The 27927-nt window shown below is 46.6% G+C and overlaps 1 protein-coding gene across 3 annotated transcripts in view; it reads right to left on the reverse strand.

Moving 5' to 3' along the window:
• CRTAC1 (cartilage acidic protein 1) overlaps positions 1-27927 on the reverse strand; it is a 738783-nt gene that overhangs the window by 63292 nt on the left and 647564 nt on the right. For all 3 annotated transcript variants that reach the window (XM_040361273.1, XM_040361276.1, XM_040361274.1), the window contains exons 9-10: positions 9670-9752; positions 1768-1868 (exon numbers count right to left, since the gene is read on the reverse strand). In XM_040361273.1, coding sequence (XP_040217207.1) covers positions 1768-1868; positions 9670-9752 — 184 coding nt within the window. The remainder of the gene's footprint in view (positions 1-1767; positions 1869-9669; positions 9753-27927) is intronic.

Raw genomic sequence — 27927 nt, forward strand, 5'->3', positions numbered from 1 at the left:
AATCAAATAGCGTAAAAAAGAATAGAGTAAACCAGAACAGAATAGAAAATAAAAATTTGAATAAAATATAATAGAAAAAAAAGGAATATAATTGAAAATAATAGAACAGAGTAAAGTAGAAAAGAGAATAAAAAAGGATAGAATGGAATAAAATAGAAAATAAAATAATCAGAGTAGAAAAGAATAGAGTAAACCAGAACAGAATAGAAAATAAAAATTAGAATAAAATATATTAAAAAATAAAGGAATATAATTAAAGCATGGGTCCCCCCAGTCCATTACCAGGCCCTTTGGGTCTGGTATGAATATTAAGGGGAACCCTGAACCAAAATGGAAAAAAAATGCGTGGGGGTCCCCCCAAATTCTATTACCAAGCCCTTCAGGTCTGGTATGGATATTAAGGGGAACCCTGTGCCAAATTAAAAAAAAATGGCGTGGGGTCCCCTTCAAAATCCATACCAGGCCCTTTAGGTCTGGTATGAATTTTGCCAAAATAAAAAAAAATGCCGTGGGGTTCCCCCCAAAAATCCATAACAGACCCTTATCCAAGCACAAAACCTGTCAGGTCGCAGGAAAAGAGGGGGGGACGAGAGAGTGCCCCCCATTCCTGAACTGTACCAGGCCACATGCCCTCAAGACGCTTTCCCCGACTTGTTCATTCCCCAACTCAGTAGGGGTAGGCGGTTCACTTTGGTGGGGGTGGGTCAGCCACGCCCTGTGTCCTTTGACCTCTGGGAACCCGCCTTCTGACCTTTGGGGGAGGTCCCTATTCCAATTCCTGAGTCCTAGCCATATTCTTCAATGGGAAACCCTAACCACCTAACCGTAACCCTAACCCTACCCCTAACCAACCCAAGGCCCCCTATGTGAATTGGTAAGGGGTACATTGTACCTCTACCATTTCACGAAAAAAAAGGAAAAAAAAAACACACATACAGCTTGGGACAAGTCCTGTGATAAAAACAAAATTCCAGCGCCGTAATCCTTCTACGAGTTCGACCCGCCGCTACGAACGATACAGACCTCCATAGGAGCCACCCTGCCGAATGACGCGCGACCCGTCTGACAGCTCTTATTTAACCGAGGGGGGGGCCACCGTGACATGGACTGGTGAAGCCACCCCTGTCTGACGCAACAGGGAAACCCCCGTTGCGTCAGAGGGGGGGGGGGGGTGGGGGTCACCTGTTTCCGGCGATTTCCCGGTGGAGTCACGGGTGACCCCGCTCCCTTCTGACGCATCACGGGAAACCCCTGTTGCGTCAGAGGGGGGTGGGGGTCACCTGTTTCCGGCAATTTCCCGGTGGAGTCACGGGTGATCCCGCTCCCTTCTGACGCATCACTGGAAAAACCCCTGTTGCGTCAGAGGGGGGTGGGGTCACATCTGGCTCGTGGGCTGCAGTTTGGAGACTCCTGTCCTACAGTATACAAAGTGGACAGGTCGGAAAAAGAGAAAAGCCAGAATCCGGTTACGGAAAACACAAACTGGCTTTTGTGTTTTCCGTAACCGGATTCTTGCTGGCCAGTTTGTGTTTTCCGTAACCGGATTCTTGCTTTTCGCTTTTTCCGACCTGTCCACTTTGTATACTGTAGGACAGGAGTTTTGGGGTGGAGTTTTGGGGGTGGAGCGTCACAAAGTAGGTTGGTGGGTCATCCCCTTCCCAAAGACACACCGGTGGTGGTGGTGGGGGGGCGGGGCTCGGTGTCACTCACACATTAGGGGGCCTTTCTTCCTTACTAACCCCCTTAGGAACGAGGATACTTTCTTACCTGCTTGCCTTTGAAGACGGATATCGGTTGTGCCATGGACTCTCCGTGAGAAAGGATTAGATCCAGCATACCGTCGCCATCAAAGTCCGTCACAGCGCCACCTACAGAGAGTTCACCAAAACAATTCCGTAAGTGGTGGATTAAAGGTGACCACGCCCTGATGGCCAACAGACCAAAACCCGGAGGCAGGACCGGGACACAGACATTCATTGAACATACAGCAAGGGATGGTTCACGCCAGACGCTGCATTGCAACCCAGAGACTGGTGTGTGGTGGGGTGGGGCCAAGATGGTCTTTAATTTTTTTTTTTTAAACAACTTTATTGAGATATCACACAGACATCTCTAAAAGTTCAATTGCTGGCCATGCAGTGAAGTCAATTGTGCGCTGAAAAAAGTATTGCTGGCACACCACCGCCGTGCAGGGCTGTCACCAGGGCACATGGGAGACGAGGTGCGCACATGTGCAGAACCCAAAGATTTGTTTTGTTTCAATGCGTTACTTAAATCATTTTGGTTACATTTGTTTAAATAATGTTCAGAATTAATTTCATTTCTTGCGGTTTATTCATTTTTGAATTAGATTCGAATAGGCATTCAAATTGATTCTATTCGAAGTTCAAGTTTCGTATGACAGTGATATTCTTTTTATTCTATTCTATTCTCCTATTTTTCATTCTATTCTTTTCTATTCTATTTTATTCATATCTATTCTATTTAAAATTCGAATTTCAAAAGATGGTTATATTCTTTCTATTTAATTCTATTGTATTTAATTATATTCTATTGTTTTTTTTTTCTAGTCTATTCCATTCTATTCTAATCTATTCTATTCAAAATTTGAATTTCGGAAGACAATTCTATTCTATTCTATACCATTCTTTTGTATTCTATTCCAATCTATTATATTCTACTATATTCTATTATTTTCTGTTCTTTTTTTTAATTTCTAGTCTATTCTGTATTATTTTACCCTATTTTATTACTTTAATTTCTTTTCTGTTCTCCTTTACTCTATTCTATTCTTCTAATTTTGATTCAATTCTGTTCTCTTTTACTTGTATTCCTTTCATTTCCATTCTGTTTTATTCTATTCTTTTATTTTCTATTCTATTTTGTTCTGTTTTACTGTATTATTCCCTACTCTATTTGATTATTTTATTTTCTATTTTATTCCATTCTATCCTTTTTTTATTCTCTTTTACACTGTTCTTTTATACTTTACTCTATTCTATTATTTTCAATTATATTCCTTTTTTTCTATTATATTTTATTCTAATTTTTATTTTCTATTCTGTTCTGGTTTACTCTATTCTTTTTTACGCTATTTGATTATTTTATTTTCTATTTTATTCCATTCTATCCTTTTTTTATTCTAGTTTATTTTACCCTATTCTGTTACTTTCATTTCTATTCTGTTCTCTTTTACTATATTCTATTCTTCTAATCTGTATTCTATTCTGTTCTCTTTTACTTGTATTCCTTTCATTGCCATTCCGTTTTATTATTTTCTTTTATTTTCTATTCTATTTTGTTCTGTTTTACTGTATTATTTCCTACTCTATTTGATTATTTTATTTTCTATTTTATTCCATTCTATCCTTTTTTTTATTCTACTTTACTCTATTCTATTTTATTATCTTCAATTGTATTCCTTTATTTTATAATATATTTTATTCTAATTTTTATTTTCTATTCTGTTCTGGTTTACTCTATTCTTTTCTACGCTATTTTATTATTTTATTTTCTATTTTATTCCATTCTATCCTTTTTTTATTCCAGTTTAGGTGGACGGCCATGTCTTGGTAGGTTTGCGGTTGTGCCATACTCTTTCCATTTTCCGATGATGGATTGAACAGAAGCTCTGTGAGATCTTCAAAGTTTGGGAGATTTTTTTATAACCTAACCCTGCTTTATACTTCTCCACAACTTTATCCCCGACCTGTCTGGTGTGTTCCTTGGCCTTCATGATGCTGTTTGTTCGCTAAGGTTCTCTAACAAACCTCTGAGGGCTTCACAGAACAGCTGTATTTATACTGAGATTAAATGACACACAGGTGGACTCTATTTACTAATTAGCTGACTTCTGAAGGCAATTGGTTCCACTAGATATTAGTGAGGGGTATCAGAGTAAAGGGGGCTGAATACAAATGTCCCCCCCCCTACACACTTTTCACAGATTTATTTGTAAAAAAAAAAAAAACATTTATAACTTTCCTTCCACTTCACAATTATGTGCCACCAGTGGCGGTGCGTCCATAGAGGGCGCTGGAGCGCCGCCCCTCTCTCTCCCGCACCGCCACTGACACAATACATAGATTCATGCATTGCATGAATCTATGTATTGCTGCTGCTGCCGCCCACTATTCAGATGGCCGGCCCCCTGGTGAGTGCCGGCCATCTGAATAACGGCAGCCGGTTGGCTGTGGAAGTGCCTATCAGAGCAGCTGGCTCTGATAGGCTTTCCGATTACAGTTAACACTGACAGGCGTCTCAGCCAATCAGGTTCACCGGTAACCTGATTGGCTTAAGCATCATCAAGGGCGGGAGAAGACATCGAGAGACGGTGGAAGGAGGATGGCTGACCCCAGAAAGGTAAGTGCCGGGCGGTGGCAATCAGGCAGCATTTTACAGGGCACAGTGGCGACAATTGATGGGCACAGTGGGTGCTTTTGGCATGGCACAGTGGTGACAATTGATGGGCACAGTGGCGATAAATGATGGCACAGTGGCTGCATTTTATGGGCACAGTGGCTGCGTTTGATGGCATGGCACAGTGGCGACAATTGATGGGCACAGTGGCAATAAATGATGGCACAGTGGCTGCATTTCATGGCACAGTGGCTGCGTTTGATGGCATGGCACAGTGGTGACAATTGATGGCACAGCGGTGACAATTGATGGGCACAGTGGTGACAATTGATGGGCACAGTGGTGACAATTGATGGGCACAGTGGTAACAATTGATGGCACAGTGGCTGCATTTGATGGCATGGCACAGTGGTGACAATTGATGGGCACAGTGGCGACAATTGATGGCACAGTGGCTGCATTTGATGGGCACAGTGGCTGCGTTTGATGGGCACAGTGGCGACAATTGATGGGCACAGTGGGTGTGTTTGGCATGGCACAGTGGCAACAATTGATGGCACAGTGGGTGAATGTGGCATGGCACAGTGGTGACAATTGATGGGCACAGTGGTGACAATTGATGGGCACAGTGGCGACAATTGATGGCACAGTGGCGACAATTGATGGCACAGTGGTAACAATTGATGGCACAGTGGCTGTGTTTGATGGGGACAGTAGCTGCATTTGATGGGCACAGTGGTGACAATTGATGGGCACAGTGGCGACAATTGATGGCACAGTGGCGACAATTGATGGCACAGTGGCGACAATTGATGGGCACAGTGGTAACAATTGATGGCACAGTGGCTGCGTTTGATGGGCACAGTGGCTGCGTTTGATGGGCACAGTGGCGACAATTGATGGCACAGTGGTGACAATTGATGGCACAGTGGCTGCATTTGATGGCACAGTGGCTGCATTTGATGGCATGGCACAGTGGTGACAATTGATGGCACAGTGGTGACAATTGATGGGCACAGTGGTGACAATTGATGGGCACAGTGGCGACAATTGATGGCACAGTGGTGACAATTGATGGCACAGTGGCTGCGTTTGATGGCACAGTGGCTGCGTTTGATGGCATGGCACAGTGGCGACAATTGATGGCACAGTGGCTGCATTTTATGGGCACAGTGGCTGCAATTGATGGGCACAGTGACGCTGCAATTGTTTTTTTTTTTCTTTTTTCGTTTGTTTGCGCCCCCCCCAAAACATTTTGAGCACCAGCCGCCACTGTGTGCCACTTTGTGTTGGTCTATCACATAAAAACCCAATAAAATACATTTACGTTTTTGGCTGTAACATGAGAAAATGTGGAAAATTTGAAGGGGTACGAATACTTTTTCAAGGCCCTGTATCTGCAGCAAGTGGTTAAACTCGTCTTGTTCACAAAGAAAAAAATAAATACAAAAAAAACAAAAAACTTAAAACTACAATATAATAGAAAGTTCTCCGGTATAAGTTTCTCCTCCGTATTTCACGTCTTTTATAATTATTTGCTGAGACTATAAAGCAGAAAGTAATTAGCATTCCTTCCCGTAAAACCTTCACTAATCTCGGGAACAATTTCCTCCTTCTCCCCGTCTCTCTCCAGGAATACGCCGAGCCCCTAATTGCCATTCTTTGCAGAAATCGGGATTAAGGGGGAAAAGCAGTTTTTTTTCCGAGCGAGATGCTGAAAGAAGAAAAGCGCTGGTTTTGGAGCGCAGATTGTGTGATGACCCAATACAAGGAGGGAGATGTACCATCCTCCGGGGGGATTAGCGGGAGAGATGGAGGGATCGGGGGATAATTCGTAAAACGAAGAACGACATCCAACGACACAAGCGCATCGCTAAATATAAAGCATGACTTCACATTAACAACCAACGCTAAGAAACTCCAACGCCGTTTTTTTTTTCTTATAGCAATTTGTAACGAATGCGCAAATCTCTAGTGCCACCGCCTGGAATATCGGTGGAAGTGCAGCTCAGACTCCTCGACCTGCGGACTACAAGACGACAATGATAAAGACGCATTGTAATGGCAGTTCATATTAAATCAAATCTCAGCGCCGGCAGGAAAAAAAAAAATCGCAATCTCTATTCTCTGCAGAGAAATGATTGATTGAGAATATTAATGACTATAGATTATCGGGAGGGACGGATACAAGGGGACCCCGGGATCCTCCATCTTATTTTTCATTTATTTTTTTGGACTCTTTGGGCCAGATTCTCGTAGATCCGGCGTATATCTGCGTCGGCGTAACGTATGTCATTTACGTTACGCCGCCGCAAGTTTTACAGGCAAGTGCTTTATTCACAAAGCACTTGCCTGTAAAGTTGCGGCGGCGTAGCGTAAATCACCCGGCGCAAGCCCGCCTAATTCAAATTAGGCGGGTAGGGGGCGTATAGCATTTAAATTAAGCGCGTTCCCGCGCCGAATGTACTGCGCATGCGCCGTCCGAAAAATATCCCAGGGTGCATTGCTCCAAATGACGTCGCAAGGACGTCATTGGTTTCGACGTGAACGTAAATGGCGTCCAGCCCCATTCACAGACGACTTACGCAAACAACGTAAATTTTTAAATTTCGATGCGGGAAAGACGGCCATACTTAACATTGATTGCGCCTCATATAGCAGGGGCAACTTTACGCCGGGACAAGCCTAACGTAAACGTCGTAACTTTACTGTGTCGGTCGTGCGTACGTTCGGGAATTCGCGGATCTAGCTAATTTGCATACTCGACGGGGAAAAACGACGAAGGCGACACCTAGCGGGCAAAAAAAAAAATTGCATTTAAGATCTGACAGCGTAAGAGCTTTACGCCTGTCGGATCTAATGGTTATCTATGCGTAACTGATTCTAAGAATCAGTCGCATAGATACGACGGCCCAGATTAGGACTTACGACGGAGTACATGGCGTTGCGCCGTCATAAGCCCTTTCAGAATCTGGGCCTTTAATCCCAATTTTTTTTTTTCAGGCTGAACTCCGGTGAAAGGAATAATTCTCCAACGTACGGAGCTGGCGCTGTAAGGGTTAAATGGCGGTTCAGGTCCAGGTCAGTGTGAGGGCCACATTGTGTATTTTACAAATATTTGTGGGCCCAAAAAAGTAAATGAATGAAAACAATTTGATTTAATAAATACGTTTTACTTAGATCTTTTTTGGAACGATTCAGAATAAAAGAGAAATAATGTTGGTAAGAGACCCCATTAGAGTCCCCATCAGAGCCACCTCTTACATTAGGGTCCCAATCAAAGTTCCCTCTTACATCGGGGCCCCCCATCAGAGCCCCCCTTACATCAGGGTCCCCATCAGAGCCCCTCTTACATCAGGGTCCCCATCAGAGCTCCCTCTTACATCAGGGTCCCAATCAAAGTTCCCTCTTACATCGGGGCCCCCCATCAGAGCCCCTCTTACATCAGGGTCCCCATCAGAGCCCCTCTTACATCAGGGTCCCCATCAGAGCTCCCTCTTACATCAGGGTCCCAATCAAAGTTCCCTCTTACATCAGGGTCCCCTCAGAGCTCCCTCTTACTTCAGGGTCCCCCGTCAGAGCTCCCTCTTACATCGGGGCCCCCCATCAGAGCCCCTCTTACATCAGGGTCCCCTCAGAGCTCCCTCTTACTTCAGGGTCCCCCGTCAGAGCTCCCTCTTACATCGGGGCCCCCCATCAGAGCCCCTCTTATATCAGGGTCCCCGTCAGAGCTCCCTCTAACGTCAGGGTCCCCATCAGAGCTCCCTCTTACATCAGGGAGCCTATGAGAGCCCCCTTACATCAGACTCTGATGTATGGGGGCTCAGTGCGGACTCTGATGTAAGGGCCCCAGTGTGGACTCTGATGTAAGGGCGCTCAGTGTGGACTCTGATGTAAGGGGCTCAGTGTGGACTCTGATGTAAGGGGCTCAGTGTGGACTCTGATGTAAGGGGGCTCAGTGTGGACTCTGATGTTAGGGGGCTCAGTGTGGACTTTGATGTAAGTGGGCTCAGTGTGGACTCTGATGTAAGGGGGCTCAGTGTGGACTCTGATGTAAGGGCACTCAGTGTGGACTCTGATGTAAGGGGGCTCAGTGTGGACTCTGATGTAAGGGGGCTCAGTGTGGACTCTGATGTAAGGGGGTCTTGCCGACTCTGATGTAAGGGGGCTCAGTGTGGACTCTGATGTAAGGGGGTCTTGCCGACTCTGATGTATGGGGGCTCAGTGCGGACTCTGATGTAAGGGGGCTCAGTGTGGACTCTGATGTAAGGGGGCTCAGTGTGGACTCTGATGTAAGGGGCTCAGTGTGAACTCTGATGTAAGGGGGCTCAGTGCGGACTCTGATGTAAGGGGGCTCAGTGTGGACTCTGATGTAAGGGGCTCAGTGTGAACTCTGATGTAAGGGGGCTCAGTGTGGACTCTGATGTAAGGGGGCTCAGTGTGGACTCTGATGTAAGGGGCTCAGTGTGAACTCTGATGTAAGTAGGCTCAGTGTGGACTCTGATGTAAGGGGCTCAGTGTGAACTCTGATGTAAGTAGGCTCAGTGTGGACTCTGATGTAAAGGGGTCTTGCAGACTCTGATGTAAGGGGGCTCAGTGTGGACTCTGATGTAAGGGCACTCCGTGTGGACTCTGATGTAAGGAAGCAGGGGGTGGGAGGAGCTGGAGATCTGCATAGTGAGTAGAGAGTAAAGGGGGCGGGGCATGATTGCAGGGACGCTGTAATCATTTATATCACAGTGTCCCTGCATATTGCAGTGTGGAGGACCGACACTGCGCCCCCCCCCCCCCCCCCCCGGTCCCTGGAATAATTGGCTGCTCAGTCCATAATGCCCGGGCCCATTTTTTGTCCCAGTCCGAGACATGATGGGATTTGTAGTTCTGCAACAGCTGGAGGGGCCCCCAGGTCGCCCACCCCTGCCCTAGAGAATAAAATAACGATAGCGATTTTACCGCACAGGTCTAGGAAACACAAAACTTCTGTAAAAAAAATAAAAAAATACACTAAAGTTAATTTTAGGGCACACAACTCAACTTGACTGGCCTGCACAGAGTCCTGACCTCAACACCTTTGGGATGAATTAGAGCGGGGACTGCGGGCCAGGCCATCTCGTCCTGACCTCACAAATACTCTTCTGGAAGAATGGTCAAACATTCCCATAGACACACTCCTAAACCTTGTGGACGGCCTTCCCAGAAGCTTTTATAGATGCAAAGGGGCGGAGCCAACTCAATACTGAACCCTCCGGACGTAGGCCCGATTTCTCCCGCCTCTGTGTTGGGTAGATATTAGAAACATATCAGACTAACCGGTTCCCCGTCCATCCGGCTCGGAAGCATCCCCGGGGTTGAGCTCCTCCATGAAAGGATCCGCATGTTCCCGACGCCCCACCCTGGAAAAAAAAAAACAGAAATGAGGATTTCATGAGACACTTTATAACAAATGGAAACAATGTAACCACCACACAAGTTTTCCTATTGCTCAGGCAGGAATTATGGGGCCCCTTACACAGCTTCAGGCATGGGCCCCCTGGAGCAGAGAACCGGGGGGGCTGCAGCGAATTGAGAGAAGCGGAGGGGGGGGGGGGGGTCATTTACCAAAAAAAAAAAAATACAGAAAAATATATATAAAAAACAATATATGTATAAAAAAAAAAGGGGGGGGTTGCCACATGGGGCCCTGGGGACCTCTGGGCCCTTTAATAAAAAAAATATATATATAAAAAATGAAATAAAAAAAAGAAAATAAAAAAAGGGGGGGTTGCCATCCGGGGACCTGGGGACCTCCGGGCTATTGGTGACCTCTGGGCCATTCAATAATAATATATATATATATATATATATATATATATATATATATATATATATATATATATATATATATATATATAAATAAATTTACATTTTTTATTTATTTTTTTATTTCTTTATATATATATATTTTTTATAAAAAAAAGGGGGGGGTTGCCATCCGGGGGCTTGGGGACCTCCGGGCCATTGGTGACCTCTGGGCCATTTAATAATAATAATAAAAAAATATATATATAAATAAATTTACATTTTTTATTTTTTTATTTCTATATATATAAAAATAAATAAATAAATAAAAAATGTAATAAAAAAAAGGGGGATTGCCATCCGGGGACCTGGGGACCTCCGGGCCATTGGTGACCTCTGGGCCCTTTAATAATAAATATAAATATATAAATATATATATATATATATATATATATATATATATATATATATATATATATATATATATATATATATATATATATATATATAAAAGAAATAGAAAAAAAATAATTTTTTTATATAAAAACAGGGGGGGGGGGGTTGTCATCAGGGGCCCTGGGGACCTCTAATAAAAAAAATATATATATATTATAATAAAAAATATATTTTTTTTTAATAAAAAAAAAATTAAAAACAGGGGGGGTTGCCATCCGGGGCCCTGGGGACCACCAACCCTTTCCAAAAAAAAAAAAAATGTTTTTTTTTTATAAAAAAAGGGGGTTGCCATCCGGGCCCCTGGGGACCTCCGGGCCACTTACAGGTGTACTGCCTGTACCCCCCCTGATGGCGGGCCCTGGCTCTGAGCTTCCAAAACCATGCACAAAAAAATGTTCATATTTTCAGTACCTGTATATGTCTGGACTACAGGAACCCCCGGACCACCCTGGAGGACACCAGTATTTACTTCCTCATAAAATGCAATATCCTAAGTAGTTGAAATAAGAACTTTTCCTTTTTCCCCCAGTAAGGTAGCAGTGCCGGCCACTACACTGCCCTGGCACCTTTTAATGAGGTCAAGTGGCAGAGCATTTCCTCCTTAACCACTTAAGACCCGGACCATTATGCAGGTTAAGGACCTTGCCCCTTTTTGCGATTCGGCACTGCGTCGCTTTAACTGACAATTGCGCGGTCGTGCGACGTGGCACCCAAACAAAATTGGCGTCCTTTTTTCCCCACAAATAGAGCTTTCTTTTGGTGGTATTTGATCGCCTCTGCGGTTTTTATTTTTTGCACTATAAACAAAAATAGAGCGACAATTTTGGAAAAAAATGCAATATTTTTTACTTTTTGCTATAATAAATATCCCCCAAAAATATATAAAAACATTTTTTTTTCCTCAGTTTAGGCCGATACAAATTCTTCTACATATTTTTGGTAAAAAAAAAAAATCGCATATAATCGTTAATTGCGCAAAACTTATAGCGTCTACAAAATAGGGGATAGTTTTATGGCATTTTTATTAATAATTTTTTACTACTAATGGCGGCGATCAGCGATTTTCTTCGTGACTGCGACATTATGGCGGACACTTCAGACAATTTTGACACATTTTTAGGACCATTGTCATTTTCACAGCAAAAAATTATATACAAATGCCCTGATTACTGTGAAAATTACACTGGCAGTGAAGGAGTTAACCACAAGGGGGCACTAAAGGGGTTACGTGTGCCCTAAGGAAGTGATTCTTATTGTAGGGGGGCGTGGCTGGACGTGTGATGTCACTGATCGTTGTTTTCTATAACAGGGAACAGACAATCAGAGAAGCCACAGTGAAGAACTGGGAAGCTGTGTTTACACTCGACTCTCCCCGTTCTTCAGCTCCAGGGACCTATCACGGGACACCGGCGGCGATCGGGTCCGCGGGTCCCACATGTCCCGGCTTTAACTGACAATTACGCAGATTGATCTGAGAAAGTTGGCAAGCCCCCTAAACCTGTTATCATGGTTACCTCTTGTTGGGGAGAAGCCAGTCATCATGATAACATGTTTCAAGGGCTTGCCCCCTTCCTCAGATTGATCTGAGGAAGCTGGCAATCCCTTGTTGTCTCGTGCTCATGTCTCATTGCTGGTTGGATGAGTAGTTGGAGAGAAGCCAGTCATTATGATAACATGTTTCAAGGGCTTGTCCTCTTCCTCAGATTGATCTGAGGAAGTTGGCAAGCCCCCGAAACATGTTATCATGGTTACCTCTTGTTGTCTCATGCTCATGTCTCATTGCTGGTTGAATAAGTAGTTCAAAAGAAGCCAGTCATCATGATAACATGTTTCAAGGGCTTGCCCCTTCCTCAGATTAATCTGAAGAAGTTGGCAAGCCCCTCAAACATGTTATCATGGTTACCTCTTGTTGTCTCGTGCTCATGTCTCATTGCTGGTTGGATAAGTAGTTTGAGAGACGCCAGTCATCATGATAACATGTTTCAAGGGCTTGCCCCTTCCTCAGATTGATCTGAGGAAGTTGGCAAGCCCCCGAAACATGTTATCATGGTTATTTCTTGTTGGAGAGAAGCCAGTCATCGTGATAACATGTTTCAAGGGCTCGCCCCTTCCTCAGATTGATCTGAGGATGTTGGCAAGCCCCTGAAACATGTTATCATGGTTACCTCTTGTTGGAGAGAAGCCAGACATCATGAAAACAAGTTTCAAGGGCTTGCCCCTTCCTCAGATTGATCTGAGGAAGCTGGCAATCCCCTGAAACATGTTATCTTGGTTACCTCTTGTTGTCTTGTGCTCATGTCTCATTGCTGGTTGAATAAGTAGTTCAAAAGAAGCCAGTCATCATGATCACATGTTTAAAGGGCTTGCCCCTTCCTCAGATTGATCTGAGAAAGTTGGCAAGCCCCCGAAACATGTTATCATGGTTACTTCTTGTTGTCTTGTGCTCATGTCTCATTGCTGGTTGGATGAGTAGTTGGAGAGAAGCCAGTCATCATGATAACATGTTTCAAGGGCTTGCCCCTTCCTCAGATTGATCTGAAGAAGTTGGCAAGCCCCTCAAACATGTTATCATGGTTACCTCTTGTTGGAGAGAAGCCAGTCATCATGATAACATGTTTCAAGGGCTTGCCCCTTCCTCAGATTGATCTGTGGAAGTTGGCAAGCCCCCTGAAACATGTTATTATTATCGTTACCTCTTGTTGTCTTGTGCTCATGTCGCATTGCTGGTTGGATGAGTAGTTGGAGAGAAGCCAGTCATCATGATAACATGTTTCGAGGGCTCGCCCCCTTCCTCAGATTGATCTGAGAAAGTTGGCAAGCCCCCGCAACATGTTATCATGGTTACCTCTTGTTGTCTTTTGCTCATGTCTGATTGCTGGTCGGATGAGTAGTTGGGGAGAAGCCAGTCATCATGATAACATGTTTCAAGGGCTTGCCCCTTCCTCAGATTGATCTGTGGAAGTTGGCAAGCCCCCTGAAACATGTTATTATTATCGTTACCTCTTGTTGTCTTGTGCTCATGTCGCATTGCTGGTTGGATGAGTAGTTGGAGAGAAGCCAGTCATCATGATAACATGTTTCGAGGGCTTGCCCCCTTCCTCAGATTGATCGGTCAGATGACCCATCTTGGGATCCTGATTGCGCATTTTTATCCAATGACTTTGAATACCCTTCCTTAGGAACACAGCTAAGGGCTTGTGAACACGTAGACCGCGCCTGCTGACGATTACTAGGCCAAACCCCCCCTCCCCCCACAAAAAAACAGCATTCGCTTTAATCGCACATCAACAATAGAGATTTGTACATTCACGGCCTATCACACGAGATTGGGTCCAGATTTTTAATTCTGAAGGTTTTTTTCTCTGCTAAGGCAAAGCAAGCCCGAGTCTCAGAAATTAAAATCATTAAAAAAAAAAAAAAAAAATATGTTAATTTGCGTGTATTTTATTTCATTATTTGACATTTTTACGATCAGCTGCATTTCTGGAAAGATGATAGAGCCGCGGCTGCAGCGGGTTGATTGAAAACAGGCAATTACGGGCGCCATTATGCGCCGAGCATTACTATCTTATGAGCTGCATTACATTCTTTAATGTGCCGGTGGAAAATGAAGATAGGGCGAGCCATTATTCTTCGTTACAATGAAAAGCCTGGATCAAACAGCTAACAATTACTGATCACAGCAACACGGTAAGCCAAGGATTTTTTATGTTTTCATGCTAGTCTATCCAATAAAAAAAAATACATAAAAAAAAAAAAAATACATAAAAAAAGAAACAACAACATCCTCATGTGGTGTTCCCAATAGCGCCGTGTAATGTAACAAGTAAATACAGTTTATAACTAATTTCCAACTCATTAAAATGGTATATCTTAACAAAGAGCCCCGTATTTCAGCGAGCTGTCTGCTAGAAGGAAATGCAAATGACTCGGCGCACATTATAAAGAGCGTGCGATTCCCCCCCCCCCCCCCCCCACAGAAGCAGAATTAATGCGCCCATTATGAATCTCCTTCGAGGCAACCAATGTAAAGAATAACGGTGAGCTGCACAGCGATCCCGCGGCAGGAGCCGGCGTTCTGTCTGTAGGCCGATTGGTGAAAAATAAATCCTCAGAATGAACTCTTCAAACCGATTTCTTTTTTCTTTATAGTGAATTGGTGGAGGGAAGGGGGAGAAGATATGGGCACACTGATATGGGCACACTGATATGGGCACACTGATATGGGCACACTGATCTGGACTCGTTACTATGGGCACACTGATCTGGACTCGTTACTATGGGCACACTGATCTGGACTCGTTGATATGGGCATATGGGCACACTGACTTGGTCTCATTAATATGGGCACACTGATATGGGCACACTGATCTGGACTCATTGATATGGGCATATGGGCACACTGATTTGGTCTCGTTGATATGGGCACACGGATTTGGACTCGTTGATATGGGCACACTGATATGGACTCGTTAGAATGGGCACACTGATATGGGCTCGTTAGAATGGGCACACTGATATGGACTCATTGATATGGGCACACTGATATGGACTTGTTGATATGGGCACACTGACATGGGCACGTTGATATGGGCACACTGATATGGACTCGTTAATATGGGCACATTGATATGGACTCGTTGATATGGGTACACTGACATGGACTCGATATGGCCACACTGATATGGACTTGATAAAATGGGCACGTTGATATGGGCACACTGATCTGGACTCATTGATATGGGCACACTGATCTGGACTCATAGATATAGGCACACTGATATGGGCATGTAGAAATGGGCACACTGATATGAGCACACTGATCTGGACATGTTGATATGGGCACACTGATATGGACTCGTTGATATGGACACATTGATATGGGCACACTGATATGGACTCGTTGATATGGGCACACTTATATGGACTCGTTGATATGGGCACACTGATATGGACTCGTTGATATGGGCACACTGATATGGACTCGTTGATATGGGTACACTGATATGGACTCGATATGGGCACACTGATATGAACTTGATAAAATGGGCGCACTTATATTTGGCACACTGGTATGGGCACACTGATATGGGCACGTTGATATGGGCACACTGATCTGGACTCATTGAAACGGGCATGTTGATATGGGCACACTGATCTGGACTCGTTAATATGGGCACACTGATCTGGACTCGTTGATATGGGCACACTGATCTGGACTCGTTGATATGGGCACACTGATCTGGACTCGTTGATATGGGCACACTGATATGGACTCTTTGATATGGGCACACTGATATGGACTCGTTGATATGGGCACACTGATATGGGCTTGTTGATATGTGCACACTGATATGGACTCGTTGATATGGGCACACTGATATGGGCACACTGACATGAGCACGTTGATATGAGCACACTGATCTGGACTCATTGAAACGGGCATGTTGATATAGGCACACTGATCTGGACTCGTTAATATGGGCACACTGATCTGGACTTGTTGATATGGGCACACTGATCTGGACTCGTTGATATGGGCACACTGATATGGGCTTGTTGATATGGGCACACTGATACGGACTCGTTAATATGGGCACACTGATATGGACTCGTTGATATGGGCACACTGATATGGGCACGCTGATATTGGCACACTGATATGGGCACGTTGATATTGGCACACTGATATGGGCACGTTGATATGGACTCGTTAATATGGGCACATTGATATGGACTCGTTGATATGGGTACACTGACATGGACTCGATATGGCCACACTGATATGGACTTGATAAAATGGGCACGTTGATATGGGCACACTGATCTGGACTCATTGATATGGGCACACTTATCTGGACTCATAGATATGGGCACACTGATATGGGCATGTAGAAATGGGCACACTGATATGAGCACACTGATCTGGACATGTTGATATGGGCACACTGATATGGACTCGTTGATATGGACACATTGATATGGGCACACTGATATGGACTCGTTGATATGGGCACACTTATATGGACTCGTTGATATGGGCACACTTATATGGACTCGTTGATATGGGCACACTGATATGGACTCGTTGATATGGGTACACTGATATGGACTCGATATGGGCACACTGATATGAACTTGATAAAATGGGCGCACTTATATTTGGCACACTGGTATGGGCACGTTGATATGGGCACACTGATCTGGACTCATTGAAACGGGCATGTTGATATGGGCACACTGATCTGGACTCGTTAATATGGGCACACTGATCTGGACTCGTTGATATGGGCACACTGATCTGGACTCGTTGATATGGGCACACTGATCTGGACTCGTTGATATGGGCACACTGATATGGACTCTTTGATATGGGCACACTGATATGGACTCGTTGATATGGGCACACTGATATGGGCTTGTTGATATGTGCACACTGATATGGACTCGTTGATATGGGCACACTGATATGGGCATGTTGAAATGAGCACACTGATATGGGCACACTGACATGAGCACGTTGATATGAGCACACTGATCTGGACTCATTGAAACGGGCATGTTGATATAGGCACACTGATCTGGACTCGTTAATATGGGCACACTGATCTGGACTTGTTGATATGGGCACACTGATCTGGACTCGTTGATATGGGCACACTGATATGGGCTTGTTGATATGGGCACACTGATCTGAACTTGTTGATATGGGCACACTGATTTGGCCCCTTAGTACCAATTGAGCATTGATTATACACCACGATCTACCTGAGTATTGTTGGTGACCATGTCCATCCCTTTATGACTACAGTGTCCCCATCTTCTGATGGCTCCTCCCAGCAGGATAATGTCACCATGTCACAAAGATCCAATCATCTCACCACTGGACAATGAGGTCCCTGTCCTCCAATGGCCTCCACACTCCCCACATCTCATCCAATAGAACACCTTAAATTGTGGTGGAACGGGAGATTGGCATCATGGATGTGCAGCCGACAAATCTGCAGCAACTGTGTGATGTTATCAGGTCACTATGGAGGAAAATCTCTGAGGAACGTTTCCAACACCTTGTTGTATCTATTCCACCAAGAATGAAGGCAAAAGGGGGTCCAACCCGGGACAAGCAAGGTGTACCTAATAACGGGGTATCCAACCCTGTACTAGCAAGGTGCACCTAATAAAGGGGGTCCCACCCGGTACTAGCAAGGTGCCCCTAATAAAGGGGGTCCCACCCGGTACTAGCAAGGTGCCCCTAATAAAAAAGGTCCAACCCGGTACTAGCAAGGTGCCCCTAATAAAGAAGGTCCAACCCGGTACTAGCAAGGTGCACCAAATAAAGGGGGTCCCACCCGGTACTAGCAAGGTGCACCTAATAAAGGGGGTCCCACCAGGTACTAGCAAGGTGCCCCTAATAAAGAAGGTCCAACCCGGTACTAGCAAGGTGCCCCTAATAAAGAAGGCCCAACCCGGTACTAGCAAGGTCTCCCTAATAAAGAAGGTCCCACCCGGTACTAGCAAGGTGCCCCTAATAAAGAAGGTCCAACCCGGTACTAGCAAGGTCCCCCTAATAAAGAAGGTCCAACCCGGTACTAGCAAGGTCCCCCTAATAAAGAAGGTTCAACCCGGTACTAGCAAGGTCCCCCTAATAAAGAAAGCCCAACCTGGTACTAGCAAGGTCCCCCTAATAAAGAAAGCCCAACCCGGTACTAGCAAGGTGCCCCTAATAAAGAATGTCCAACCCGGTACTAGCAAGGTGCCCCTAATAAAGAAGGTCCAACCCGGTACTAGCAAGGTGCCCCTAATAAAGAAGGTCCAACCCGGTACTAGCAAGGTGCCCCTAATAAAGAAGGTCCAACCCGGTACTAGCAAGGTGCCCCTAATAAAGGGGGTCCCACCTGGTACTAGCAAGGTCCCCCTAATAAAGAAGGTCCAACCCGGTACTAGCAAGGTGCCCCTAATAAAGAAGGTCCAACCCGGGAATAGCAAGGTGCCCCTAATAAAGAAGGTCCAACCCGGTACTAGCAAGGTTCACTCTAATAAAGAAGGTCCAACCCGGTACTAGCAAGGTGCCCCTAATAAAGAAGGCCCAACCCGGTACTAGCAAGGTGCCCCTAATAAAGAAGGTCCAACCCGGTACTAGCAAGGTGCCCCTAATAAAGAAGGTCCAACCCGGTACTAGCAAGGTGCCCCTAATAAAGAAGGCCCAACCCGGTACTAGCAAGGTGCCCCTAATAAAGAAGGTCCAACCCGGTACTAGCAAGGTGCCCCTAATAAAGGGGGTCCCACCTGGTACTAGCAAGGTCCCCCTAATAAAGAAGGTCCAACCCGGTACTAGCAAGGTGCCCCTAATAAAGAAGGTCCAACCCGGTACTAGCAAGGTCCCCCTAATAAAGAAGGTCCAACCCGGTACTAGCAAGGTCCCCCTAATAAAGAAGGTCCAACCCGGTACTAGCAAGGTGCCCCTAATAAAGGTGGTCCAACCCGGTACTATGGTGAGTGTATATTCTTCCATAGACTCTGCAGATTCTTACTTTCACACTTTGAAGGACAACGAGGAGACCTCCCGGGGTGCACCTTGTGATGATTGCGTCCCCCAGGTACGGCCGCTGAACACACCTGGAGGTCTACTCCACCTAATCCAAGATCTTCTTAGTAATAAAACTGCAACTGACGTTTTTCTTGAACGATCATCTCAAGCGCACAATCTCCTTTTCAGAGCGCAATCACACATCTGTTCAGACTCTGATGAGGATGCCGAGCGTCCCGGAGGACTCGTGAACTCTGAATCCCCTAATAAAGATGCATTGTTAGCAGGCCGGGGGGAGAAAGAAACAGGCTGAAGGTTACAGCGGAGAGCCATAAAAATGCACAACCGGCACAACCACACAAACGGCCGCCCTTCCCCGCGTGCGTCGGAGCTGGAAATAGTTCTGCTATTTAATGATGAGGAGATGTAAGGAATAAAGAATAATTAAACATGACGCAGCAACATAACGGGACGCATGATGGATGACATGGGACGGCGGGGCAATAATTGAATGTCTAACCAAATAGTTACATGAAGCAAAAGGTGAAGTGGAGCCGAAATTAACTTCCAGCAGGGAGTTTAATTAGCGGTTGGAGAACGCCGCGGAAATGTGACCTTTACTAAACCTCCGGAAGCTGCGATTCTCGACAAGAACGAGGATCGCCCGGGTTATACCTTCAGTACAACAAAGCCGAGGAATGCCCGGGTTATACCTCCAGAACAATAAAGCTGAGGATCACCCGGGTTATACCTCCAGTACAACAAAGCCGAGGATCGCCCGGGTTATACCTCCAGTACAATAAAGCCGAGGATCGCCCGGGTTATACCTCCAGTACAACAAAGCCGAGGATCGCCCGGGTCATACCTCCAGTACAACAAAGCCGAGGATCGCCCGGGTCATACCTCCAGTACAACAAAGCCGAGGATCGCCCCCGGGTTATACCTCCAGTACAACAAAGCCGAGGATCGCCCGGGTTATACCTCCAGTACAACAAAGCCGAGGATCACCCAGGTTATACCTCCAGTACAACAAAGCCGAGGATCGCCCGGGTTATACCTCCAGTACAACAAAGCCGAGGATCGCCCGGGTTACACCTCCAGTACAACAAAGCCGAGGATCGCCCGGGTTACACCTCCAGTACAACAAAGCCGAGGATCGCCCGGGTTATACCTCCAGTACAACAAAGCCGAGGATCGCCCGGGTTATACCTCCAGTACAACAAAGCCGAGGATCGCCCGGGTTATACCTCCAGTACAACAAAGCCGAGGATCGCCCGGGTTATACCTCCAGTACAACAAAGCCGAGGATCACCCGGGTTATACCTCCAGTACAACAAAGCCGAGGATCGCCCGGGTTATACCTCCAGTACAACAAAGCCGAGGATCGCCCGGGTTAGACCTCTAGTACAACAAAGCCGAGGATCGCCCGGGTCATACCTCCAGTACAACAAAGCCGAGGATCGCCCGGGTTATACCTTCAGTACAACAAAGCCGAGGATCGCCCGGGTTATACCTCCAGTACAACAAAGCCGAGGATCGCCCGGGTTATACCTTCAGCACAACAAAGCCGAGGATCGCCCGGGTTATACCTCCAGTACAACAAAGCCGAGGATCGCCCGGGTTATACCTCCGGTACAACAAAGCCGAGGATCGCCCGGGTTATACCTCCAGTACAACAAAGCCGAGGATCGCCTGGGTTATACCTCCAGTACAACAAAGCCAAGGATCGCCCGGGTTATACCTCCAGTACAACAAAGCCGAGGACCGCCCGGGTTATACCTTCAGTACAACAAAGCCAAGGATCGCCCGGGTTATACCTCCAGTACAACAAAGCCGAGGATCGCCCGGGTTATACCTCCAGTACAACAAAGCCGAGGATCACCCGGGTTATACCTCCAGTACAACGAAGCCGAGGATCGCCCGGGTTATACCTCCAGTACAACAAAGCCGAGGATCGCCCGGGTTATACCTCCAGTACAACGAAGCCGAGGATCGCCCGGGTTATACCTTCAGTACAACAAAGCAGAGGATCGCCCGGGTTATACCTTCAGTACAACAAAGCCGAGGATCGCCCGGGTTATACCTCCAGTACAACGAAGCCGAGGATCGCCCGGGTTATACCTCCAGTACAACAAAGCCGAGGATCGCCCGGGTTATACCTCCAGTACAACAAAGCCGAGGATCGCCCGGGTCATACCTCCAGTACAACAAAGCCGAGGATCGCCCGGGTTATACCTTCAGTACAACAAAGCCGAGGATCTCCCGGGTTATACCTCCAGTACAACAAAGCCGAGGATCTCCCGGGTTATACCTCCAGTACAACAAAGCCGAGGATCGCCTGGGTTATACCTCCAGTACAACAAAGCCGAGGATCGCCCGGGTTATACCTTCAGTACAACAAAGCCGAGGATCGCCCGGGTTATACCTTCAGTACAACAAAGCCGAGGAGCGCCCGGGTTATACCTTCAGTACAACAAGCCGAGGACACCACGAGATGTCACCTCCGGGCCCCTGGGGACCTCTAAGTCCTGGTATCAGGGTGCTGGCCTGGCTGGTCTCAGTGCTGGCCTGGCTGGTCTCAGGGTGCTGGTCTCAGGCTGCTGGCCTGGCTGGTCTCAGGCTGCTGGCCTGGCTGGTCTCAGGGTGCTGGCTGGCTGGTCTCAGGGTGCTGGTCTCAGTGCTGGCCTGGCTGGTCTCAGGGTGCTGGCCTGGCTGGTCTCAGGGTGCTGGCTGGCTGGTCTCAGGGTGCTGGCCGTGCTGGTCTCAGTGCTGGCCTGGCTGGTCTCAGGGTGCTGGCCATGCTGGTCTCAGGGTGCTGGCCGTGCTGGCCGTGCTGGTCTCAGGGTGCTGGCCTGGCTGGTCTCAGGGTGCTGGCCTGGCTGGTCTCAGGGTGCTGGCCTGGCTGGTCTCAGGGTGCTGGCCTGGCTGGTCTCAGGGTGCTGGCCTTGCTGGTCTCAGGGTGCTGGCCTGGCTGGTCTCAGGGTGCTGGCTGGCTGGTCTCAGGGTGCTGGCCTGGCTGGTCTCAGGGTCCTTTCCTGGCTGGTCTCAGGGTGGGCCATGCTGGTCTCAGGGTGCTGGCCGTGCTGGTCTCAGGGTGCTGGCTGGCTGGTCTCAGGGTGCTGGCTGGCTGGTCTTAGGGTGCTGGCTGGCTGGTCTCAGGGTGCTGGCTGGCTGGTCTCAGGGTGCTGGCCTGGTCTCAGGGTGCTGGCCTGGCTGGTCAATCTATATATATATAAATATATATTATAGCAGGGTGCAAAAAAGGCTTTTTTTACAGCTCACTGCACACACACCCGCCCAGGACACAGCGCCCAGAGGCGATTCATTTCGCATGTGCTGCGCTATATAAGTTTTTCACTCACTCACACAGTGTCAGTGTGTCAGGGCAGAGTGCGTGTGACGGTGTGAGGAGAGGAGACGCCGGCTCAACCTAGCTTTGCTGTGTGACTCCGCCTCCGCGTGATGTCACCCGCAACGGCCGCCTACTGAAGGACAGGTGGCAGGCAAGGTTGGAGCCTGGAGGAGGAGTCTGCTCGGCTCAGTTCGCCTGCCCCTGACAATGACTCGAGTCGAGTCCTCCCAGCATCGCGGCTTAGTGAAGGATCGGCTCGGGCGGCTCGGCTGCTCTAGTCCCGCAAAGGGAACGGCGTTCCTGCTGTGAAAAAAAGTGCAGGGACGCCGTTCCCGCAGGACTCGAGCCCTGGCTGGAGGGCCGTAGTTTGAGGATCCCTGCTATAGGGGTTGTTCTTTCTAGTAATGTCAGCCAATGAGAGCGGAGTTCAATACCAGTCACATGGCTGAAACCAATGATAGTTCCGGTGGAGAATACATGATAATAAATAGAGGCCATTTCTGGGTCAGGCCTTCAGCTTGGATTAAAAGCCAAAACTTTGGTGAAGAATATTTATTTTTCTGACAACTATTCCAAAATGTGAGATTATGAGATTTACACAATTTATTTCTATCAGTTCCCGACCATCCCCCACCCCCTCCCCCCCACCAGACTCGACTCAATTTACAGGTTTTTTTCTTCCCAATCGTGACGGTAATTAGGAAGATGAGCGGCGTGCCGAATATCAGCAAAACAATGTTAATTTACCTGACTAAATAGACGACAATATTCCATTAATTTCACACATCATTTTAATAACTCTGATAATAGATCTGCAAATGGAACGTGCGACTGGAAAGTGCAAATTAAAGAATTAAACTTATTAGTTACCAAATTGTGTGGCTTTTGCCGCGATTCACAAAAAACGGATCAGCTCATATCTAGTGAGACCAGTGGCGGCTGGTGCTCAACATTTTGGGGGGGGGGCGCAAACGAAAAAAAAAAAAAATGTGCCATGCCATCAAACGCAGCCACTGTGCCATCAAATGTCACCACTGTGCCATGCCATCAAACGCAGCCACTGTGCCATCAATTGTCACCACTGTGCCATGCCATCAAACGCAGCCACTGTGCCATCAAATGTCACCACTGTGCCATGCCATCAAACGCAGCCACTGTGCCATCAATTGTCACCACTGTGCCATGCCATCAAACACAGCCACTGTGCCATGCCATCAAACACAGCCACTGTGCCATCAATTGTCACCACTGTGCCATGCCATCAAACGCAGCCACTGTGCCATCAAACGCAGCCACTGTGCCATCAAACGCAGCCACTGTGCCATGCCATCAAACGCAGCCACTGTGCCATCAATTGTCACCACTGTGCCATGCCATCAAACACAGCCACTGTGCCATGCCATCAAACGCAGCCACTGTGCCATGCCATCAAACGCAACCACTGTGCCATCAATTGTCACCACTGTGCCATGCCATCAAACACAGCCACTGTGCCATGCCATCAAACACAGCCACTGTGCCATCAATTGTCACCACTGTGCCATGCCATCAAACGCAGCCACTGTCCCATGCCATCAAACGCAGCCACTGTGTTATCAATTGTCACCACTGTGCCATGCCATCAAACGCAGCCACTGTGCCATCAATTGTCACCACTCAGTGCTCATCGGTGCCGCCCGCCAGTGCTACCCATCAATGCCCACCAGTGCCACCTATCCCTGCCACCTATCAGAGCCCATTAGTGCCTTCTCTTCAGTGCCCATCCCTGCCGCCAATCAGTGCCCATTAGTGCAGCCTAACAGTGCCCATCAGTGCAGACTAACAGTGCGTGCCCGCAGTCTGTGGGTCCTGCGGGCACGGTCCTAGAGCTTGCGGCAGGGGCATTCTGCCGACGTATATTGGCGTGAGCCGGTCGACAAGCGGTTAAAGAGTCACTGTAACTATTTGATGAAGATTTTTCTTTTGTTTGTTCACTTTGCTGCATTCAAATATAAAATTTTCGTTTCGATCGATTTAAAAATGTTGAATCCAAAAAACAAAACGGTAAATTAAAAAAAATTCAAAGATTCCGAATATGAATTCCAATTATGAATTGAATAAAATTAGATTTATGAATCAAAACTAAACTATTTTTTTTCGGAATGCACATGTCTGTCACACCGGGATAAATATCCTTATTTTCAAGAAAAGTGACAGTTATTTTCAGTCGAGTCCAAAAAATATGAAAATGACAGTCACATGGCTAAAAATAAAGCCACTCTCTCTAGTGTTAAAGATTTGTAAACTGAGCCTCATGCATAGAGTATTTAATGTTCTACCCAGGGGTTGACAAATTTGCTTGGAATCTAGGAGCCAGCTAAAAAAGTTAGGAGCCAGAAAACGCGCCCCGTCCCGACGAGCTTGCGCGCAGAAGCGAACACATACGTGATCAGCGCCCGCATATGTAAACGGTGTTCAAACCGCACATGTGAGGTATCGCCGCGATTAGTTGAGCGAGAGCAATAATTCTAGCTCTAGACCTCCTCTGTAACTCAAAACATGCAACCTGTAGAGTTTTTTAAACATCGCCTATGGAGGTTTTAAAGGGTAAAAGTTTGTCGCCATTCCACGAGCGGACGTAATTTTGAAGCGTGACATGTTGGGTATGAATCTACTCGGCGTAACATTATCTTTCATAATATTAAAAAAAATGGCGATACCTTTACTGTTGTCTTATTTTTTAATTAAAAAAAGTGTAATTTTTCCCCAAAAAAAGTGCGCTTGTAAGACCGCTGCGCAAATACAGCGTAACAGAAAGTATTGCAACGATCGCCATTTTATTCTCTAGGGTGTTAGGATAAAAAATATATATAATGTTTGGGGGTTCTAATTAGAGGGAAGAAGATGGCAGTGAAAATAGTGAAAAATGACATTAGAATTGCTGTTTAACTTGTAATGCTTAACTTGTAATACCAACGGCCACCACCAGATGCCCACCTTCCAAGCCAAGTCGCCAGGACCCCATTTCTAGTCGCCATGGCGACCTGGCGACCGGGATTTGTCTAGCCCTGGTTCTACTCTTGTTTGGGAAGGGGGGGGTGCACTAGTAAGACCCCTTTCACACTGAAGTGTTTTTACAGCGTATTCGCATTAAAAATAGTGCTATTAAAACGCTCATAAAATGCTCCCCATGCATCTCAATGGACCCTTTCACACTGAGTCCTGCAAGCAGCATCTTTGGAGCAGCTTTTGGGTGCTGAAAAAAACGCCCCTCTCCATTGAAATGAATTGAAAGCGCTGTAAAAACGCCTTACCCTTTCACACTGAGGCACTGCAAAAACGCCCTTAAAACGTTAGGGTCTTAGCGGCGCTTTACCAGCGTTTTTTGGGGCGCTGGCAGTGTGAAAGGGCTCTGAAAGCACTCGGGGCTTTCACATTGGGATTGCAGAGGAGGCTTCGCCTGAAAAAACGCTTGAATAACGCCTGAAAAATGCCCCAGTGTGAAAGGGGCCTAAGTCTGGATCATACCAAACAATATATCAGCGGGGTCCATGGCTTTCTACTGGAGCTGGCCGTATAGAGAATACCATTTGTAGCTTCTGAACTACAAGATGCGGCCTGATGGGGGCAGCGCTGTGCGTTCAGCTCATGTGGACGCCGTGTAAATGAAAGAAATTTCAAGAAAGAAGAGAAGCTTCAATTTTCCTCCAACAATCCAGGAAATCGCACCGTCTGGTGAGGAAAATATGTAGCACTACCCCCGGAGGAGCTGCTGGTTGTTTTGGGTCTACGCTTTGTGATTAACCCCTTAACCACTTAAGACCCGGACCTTTAGGCAGGTAAAGGACCTGGCCAGTTTTTGCGATTCGGCACTGCGCCGCTTTAACTGACAATTGCGCGGTCGTGCGACGTGGCTCCCAAACAAAATTGGCGTCCTTTTTTCCCCACAAATAGAGCTTTCTTTTGGTGGTATTTGATCACATCTGCGGTTTTTATTTTTTGCGCTTTAAACAAAAATAGAACGACAATTTTGAAAAAAAAACAATATTTTTTACTTTTTGCTCTAATAAATATCCCCAAAAATATATATAAACATTTTTTTCCTCAGTTTAGGCCGATACATATTCTTCTACCTATTTTTGGTAAAAAAATAGCAATAAGCGTTTATCGATTGGTTTGCGCAAAATTTATAGCGCTTACAACATAGGGGATAGTTTTATTGCATTTTTATCATTTTTTTTTTTTTTACTACTAATGGCGGCGATCAGCGATTTTTTTCGTGACTGCGACATTATGGCGGACACATCGGACAATTTTGACACATTTTTGGGACCATTGGCATTTTCCCAGCAAAAAATGCATTAAAAATGCATCGTTTACTGTGAAAATGACAATTGCAGTTTGGGAGTTAACCACAAGGGGGCGCTGAAGGGGTTAAGTGTGACCTCATACGTGTTTCTAACTGTAGGGGGGGCGGGGCTGGATGTGTGATGTCATTGATCGCGTTTCCCTATATCAGAGAACACACGATCAATGACGGCGCCACAGTGAAGAACGGGGAAGGTGTGTTTACACGCGGCTCTCCTCGTTCTTCATCTCCGGGGACCGATCGCGGGACTCCAGCGACGATCGGGTCCACGGCTGGGCACTTAAAGGGGACGTACCTGTACGTGCTTGTGCCCAGCCGTGCCATTCTGCCGACGTATATGTGCAGGAGGCGGTCCTTAAGTGGTTAAAGTGGCTGAAAACACGGTGACACACCTGGTAATATGGGAGTTGTGGACCCCAGTAACTTGTAACAGTTCATGCCCTTGTTGGTTGGCATGCGGTGGCGCGCAAAGAACAACTTGTAATCCAAAAGGGTAATGGTAAACTGTTAAAAGTTTCCTGGATAGTAAACCACAGGAATGGACAACAACGATCTACCCTTCCGCACGCCAATCAGTACTTTCAGGCAAGTGCCCGTCTCACCCAACAGGTTCAGGCCTTGTCCCTCTACGGCACACCGTCTGGTCGGTCAGCAATCTCTGCGGCGGCGTAACGTATCCGATTACGCCGCCGCAAGTTTATCAGGCAAGTGCTTTATTCACAAAGCACTTTTCCTGTAAAGTTGCGGCGGCGTAGCGTAAATCACCCGGCGGAATTCAAATTCGGCGGGTAGGGGCGTGTATCATTTAAATGAAGCGCGTCCCCGCGCCGAACGAACTGCGCATGCGCCGTCCGTAAAATATCCCAGTGTGCATTGCTCCAAATGACGTCGCAAGGACGTCATTGCTTTCGACGTGAACGTAAATTACGTCCAGCCGTATTCGCGAACGACTTACGCAAACGACGTAAAAATTAAAAATTTGGCGCAGGAACGACGGCCATACTTAACATTAGCTACGCCTCATATAGCAGGGGTAACTATACGCCGGAAAAAGCCGAACGCAAACGACGTAAAAAAAAAAAAGCGCCGGGCGGTCGTTCGTTTCTG

This window comes from Rana temporaria, chromosome 8 (genome assembly GCF_905171775.1).
Source record: "Rana temporaria chromosome 8, aRanTem1.1, whole genome shotgun sequence".
Classification (NCBI taxonomy): Eukaryota; Metazoa; Chordata; class Amphibia; order Anura; family Ranidae; genus Rana; species Rana temporaria.